At 47.5% G+C, this 5,000-nt stretch overlaps 1 protein-coding gene across 1 annotated transcript in view; it reads right to left on the reverse strand.

Annotated features, from left to right (window-relative positions):
- Positions 1 to 485: 485 nt before the first annotated feature.
- The window catches only part of LOC311366485 (regulator of G-protein signaling 9-like), a gene marked incomplete at both ends in the record, with an annotated part of 13,455 nt that continues 8,940 nt past the window's right edge, over positions 486 to 5,000 (reverse strand). The window contains 8 exon segments of the mRNA XM_084485272.1: positions 486 to 660; positions 974 to 1,216; positions 1,218 to 1,399; positions 2,387 to 2,510; positions 2,977 to 3,059; positions 4,205 to 4,343; positions 4,443 to 4,530; positions 4,983 to 5,000. The exon segment at positions 4,983 to 5,000 is cut by the window's right edge and continues 98 nt beyond it. Coding sequence (XP_084341398.1) covers positions 486 to 660; positions 974 to 1,216; positions 1,218 to 1,399; positions 2,387 to 2,510; positions 2,977 to 3,059; positions 4,205 to 4,343; positions 4,443 to 4,530; positions 4,983 to 5,000 — 1,052 coding nt within the window.

Consider the following 5,000-nt stretch of genomic DNA (forward strand, 5'->3'; position numbering starts at 1 on the left):
AATAAAAAACGTCCACTTTCAGTTGTCATGCATTAGTGATGCATCATCATTACCGGACTATAACTTTATGAACAAGTTTGAATAAAATACAGCTTGTTATAGTACTGCCCTCGGTTGTTCTGTACTATTACTTCATCTGACTAAACTCTTGTCTCTGACCTCCATGAGATCTGCTGGTTCAGTTACTAGCGACTGCTGACAATAAGGCTACATTTCAGTGCCTGTGAAGAAATGGTAAAAGTGGGAGACTTGATGCTGATTACCTTTGTATCTGGAGTCTGATTCTTTAATCTTCTGTCGGCAGATACCATTGCTACATTTACTCACACAAATGAAATATACAACATTTTTTATGAATAGCTTCTGGACTGTCAGGAAAAAAGATTATGAAATTGATGGAAAACATTGAAAAAATGAATATGTTCACCAATTAATAAATTAATGAATAACTCCATCAACTCCCGTTGTGGTGGGGAGGGGGTCCACTAGCCTGTCCCGTCCTGAGGGGTGAGGCTCTCCCAGGGGCAGATGATCTCCTTGGTGCCCTCGCCCTCTCGGGAACTCCTCCTGCGCTCTTCCTCCTCCTCCTCCTCCTCCTCCTCAGAATCGATGGGGTAGATGCGGCTCTCCGGGGGAATGTCCACCTTGATCTGGAAGAAACTGGTGGAGACAGAGAACGTCATGGAACACTGGTTGGTGTTTACCTTGATCTGGAGGAAACTGTGGAGAAGAGAACGTCATGGAACACTAGTTGGTGTCCACTTGATCCGGAGGAAACTGGTGGAGACAGGAAGTTATGAAACACAAGTTGTGTTTTGGCCGTCGCCATCGTCCCCGGACTTGCTGTACATTTTAACCTTTGGATTGAACTATTGACCTTTTCTTTTGTGTGTGTGTGTGTGTGTGTGTGCGTGTGCATTCGTCAGTCTCGAGCCAACCTGACGTGAGACTGGGGCGTGCACTCATTACTCACTTGGCGATGCGTCTGGGCGGGGCCTGGGTGGGCAGGTCCGTGCTGATTGGCTGCACGCGACTGCTCATGCTGGCCGGGGCGGGGCATTTGGGCGAGAGGCTGGCGAACACCGTGGCGGGCGCGCAGCCTCTCTTCAGCAGGCGCCCCAGCGACAGAGCCACGCGGGACTTTGACGCCCCGGCGCCGGCGCCACCGCCCCCGCCGGCGCCGTCCCCCTCGGCGCCGCGCTCCCCTCCCCCCTCCCTCGCCGCGCCCCCCCCCCTTGCGCTCCGAGGCGGGGGTGCTGTCGATGGCCACGCTGATGGGGGAGGGGCAGGTGGGGGAGTGGCTGAGGAAGGGGAGCGGGGACGAGGCGTTGGCGGAGGGGGGGTCGGTGATGCCGGAGTAAACGGAGAGGTGGGGGACAGGGGCGGTGAAGCGGCACAGCTGTGAGGTCAGAGGGGGAGGGGGGGGGGGTTGGTCAGAGGTCAAACATCAGGACGACATGGATGTGTGGAGACAGGATGTGGGAAGATGTTGATTCACCGACAGAGGCACAAGCAAACAAAAAATGAGAGACAGACAGGAAACAAATGTTTTTTCTGACTGTTCTTTTATTAGTGTAGTTCTGATGGCAAAGCATAGAGAACAGAGAGAGTATGAGTATGAGTGGGACGATGGACACGATCGGTGGAAACAGACAGTATGACGGCCCACGTGTCAGACAACATACACAACATTATGGGTTGATGCACTATGCTACAGTCGGATAACAGGTGTGTGAGCAGCGGTGACTGTGACTAGCTTCAGCTTTGTGTAAACAGCTGACTGTATCTTATGTCACTATACATTACATTCAATCCGTAACACAATTCTGACTCTCAATTTGTCAGAAAGCTTTTTAACCATATTAGCTATTCTGGTATTCTGGTGAATGTTAGTGCAACAAGTTGCATCATTGACTCTTCCTTCCCGAATCCCGTATCAAGCAGGATAGCAGCGGCGTATAAATACTAAAACAAAAAACGACTCTATAATCCCTGTTGTAGCTGCGTCTCACTGCTTGAAAGCCTGGTGGTTCTATTCCCTTTCAGTTTCACGACAAAAAAGTGCAAAGACTAAGTCTGTAAATGTTCCAATACCAACCTAGCAAAGGCGCATCATTACAATCTACACTTCCCTAAGAGCAGACGGAGAGGCCCTCTTCACGTTCAGCTTCTGGCTCACACCAACGTGCAGGCCAACGTGCTAGCGCTGAGTGCTAGTGTCGAATGCCAGTGCCATGTGCCGCGCGCCATGGCATTGTTTGCGCCATGGCGTCGCTTGTGCCATGGCGTCATTTGCGCCGTCATTTGCGCGGCGCCCCCAGCACGTTCAGCGCTTGCCGGCCGGCGGGGGCCCCTCTTTGCCCTGCTTGCTGAGTTTGCTCATGACCTGCGTGATGTCCACGGGGCCGCTGGCCGCCAACTTGGCCCGCTGCTCCTCCTCCATCTGCCGCACGGCGATGGGGCTGAGGCTGGGGCGCCGCTTCTTGGCGTTCTGCTCCAGCTGGCTCGGGCTGCGGGGACGGTCAGAGAAGGACGCGAGAGGGGGAGGAGGGAGGGAGGGAGGGAGGGAGGGAGAGGCAGGAGGACGTATGGATGAAGAGCAAGAGAAGTGTAATCGACGGTGAAGAGGAGGCATAGAGGTGGCAGCTAGGGGGTTGGACCCCCAGTGACGAAGGTTTCTGGATGGTTCTATCCCACTGTAGGCATCATGCTGCATGGTGCCTGACCTCTCGACCTGCTCATCGTTAATGACATGGGTCCTGATTCACTGTAAGGTAAATGAGTGACAAAGGAGGGAGAGGAGACCAAGATCTACATAGAAAGCTGGGGAGACGAGGTGAGGTAGAGATAGAGAAACGAAGACGAATACGGAGGTGCGAGAACAGACAGTGTTTCTCTTCTCAGATGCATGCGTTCTGCAGTCTATCACTACATAAACGATAAGGTCGAAAAGGTCCTGTGACCAAGGGGACTCACCTGAACTTGTGCTCACCGGGAGTGAGGGCATTCTTCTGGGTGTCTTTAAACACCACAGACTTGAGGTAGCGGCCAAAGGAATCCTGTAATGCACACACACACACACGCACACACACACATGCACACAAACGCACACACATTGACACACACACACACACACACGCACAAACACAAACACACCCACACGCACACACACACATAAACATGTACACACACATGCACTGAAATGTTTATCATAAAGACTTTAAAACAGCTCTTAAAATGTATATTGATTGTAAATTATATTATTCTATTATTGTGTGTATCTGTGCAATAACTTAATCCACCAATTAAGTGCAATAATTTAATTACAGTCCTATTCTACACTTATTATATATTATATATTCTACACTTATTTCTTATTTGTCTTTATTTTCTGTGAATCTTATTTTTATTTCTCTTTATTGTTTACTTTATATATATATATATATATATATATATATATATATATATATATATATATATATATATACTGTATATTTAGCCAAGAGTTTATTGTTTACTTTCTATATTTAGCTAAGAGTCTATTGTTTTATCTTATATATATATACTGTATTTTTTTATACCTCTTTTTGTACCTCTTATTGTATATACAAGTGTTTCTTTATTTACCTCTTTATTGTATATACAAGTGTTTCTCTGTAAGCTGCTGGAAATTTTTTTGGCCCTTTTGGCGGGCCAAAAGGGCCAAGTTTTACCAATCCTATATGGCAAGTCTTATCTATTGGTTAGTCACCCCACTGGTAACCCCTTGTATTCTTCAGATTGGTCGTAGTGTTATCCAATTGCGTGCAGTGATATTTTCAAATGCATGCTTGGTTCCGCCCCTCGAGTTGGGTCATTTTCATTACTCGTTGCCAGACCCTACAGCTTCTCAGATGTGGGTTTGGATTTCCAGGCTACCGAACCCGAGCATCATTTCTAAATATTTGTCCGAACCCGACCCAGCCCGTCGGATACCGTTGGGCTCGGGTCGGGTTTCCATGCTCTCACACACACACACACACACACACACACACACACACACACACACATGCACACACACACACACACACACACACACACACACACACACACACACACACACACAGACACACGCACACACACACACACACACACACACACACACACACACACACACACACACACACACACACACACACACACACACATCTACTCAGGCGCTGACCTTCTTCATGAGCATGAAGATGTGTGTCTGGGCGGCGTCCAGCACATATCTGTGGGGGTGCTTCAGCCCCTTCACCGTCACCTCCATGGTCTTCCCGTCGATGTTGATCCATCGCGGAGCCCCCCTTGCCAGAAATGTTCTGACAAAATAATCAATAAATCAACTTTATTAGTCTCTGAACAACACAAAATACTTGAATCTGCTGCCTTGAGTGTCAAATATACTGTTCATCTTTTACTTGTAAATCTGCTGGGCTTTTTCTTTCATGGTCGCCGCCGTCCCCCACTTCAGGTCCTCACAGCCCTCCCAGAAGGCCAGGTTCTCTCCTACACAACAGGTTTAGAACACAACAACACAATATAGAGATATAGATATACAGTGCAAACACACAATAATGGTAGTAGTATTTGCAACTATATGATGATGGGGATGATGATGTTTATTTTCGTGTTATGCCACACAGGATGACAAGACAACGATATAATTACACAAAGAGTGTAGTACATACACAATCACAATACACTATACAATACAATACAATACATCCAGCATCGGCTAAACACACTAAATATAAATTGACATTTTCCTCTACGCCCACTATAAATGTACTCATGGAAGGAGCACTTAGTTATAGATTCCTACCGGCAGACATTATGGATTGCCATGATTATTCAAAGGCAAGAAACAAAGATCTATAGTTTTTTCCTTCTAGTACCACAGAACAAGAAATTTTGACCTCACTACGATTTTTGACCTCACTAAGATGGCTGTCGCCTACCGCTGAATTCTTTCTTGA

This window comes from Micromesistius poutassou (genome assembly GCF_964030765.1).
Source record: "Micromesistius poutassou genome assembly, chromosome: 21".
In the NCBI taxonomy this organism is placed as follows: domain Eukaryota; kingdom Metazoa; phylum Chordata; class Actinopteri; order Gadiformes; family Gadidae; genus Micromesistius; species Micromesistius poutassou.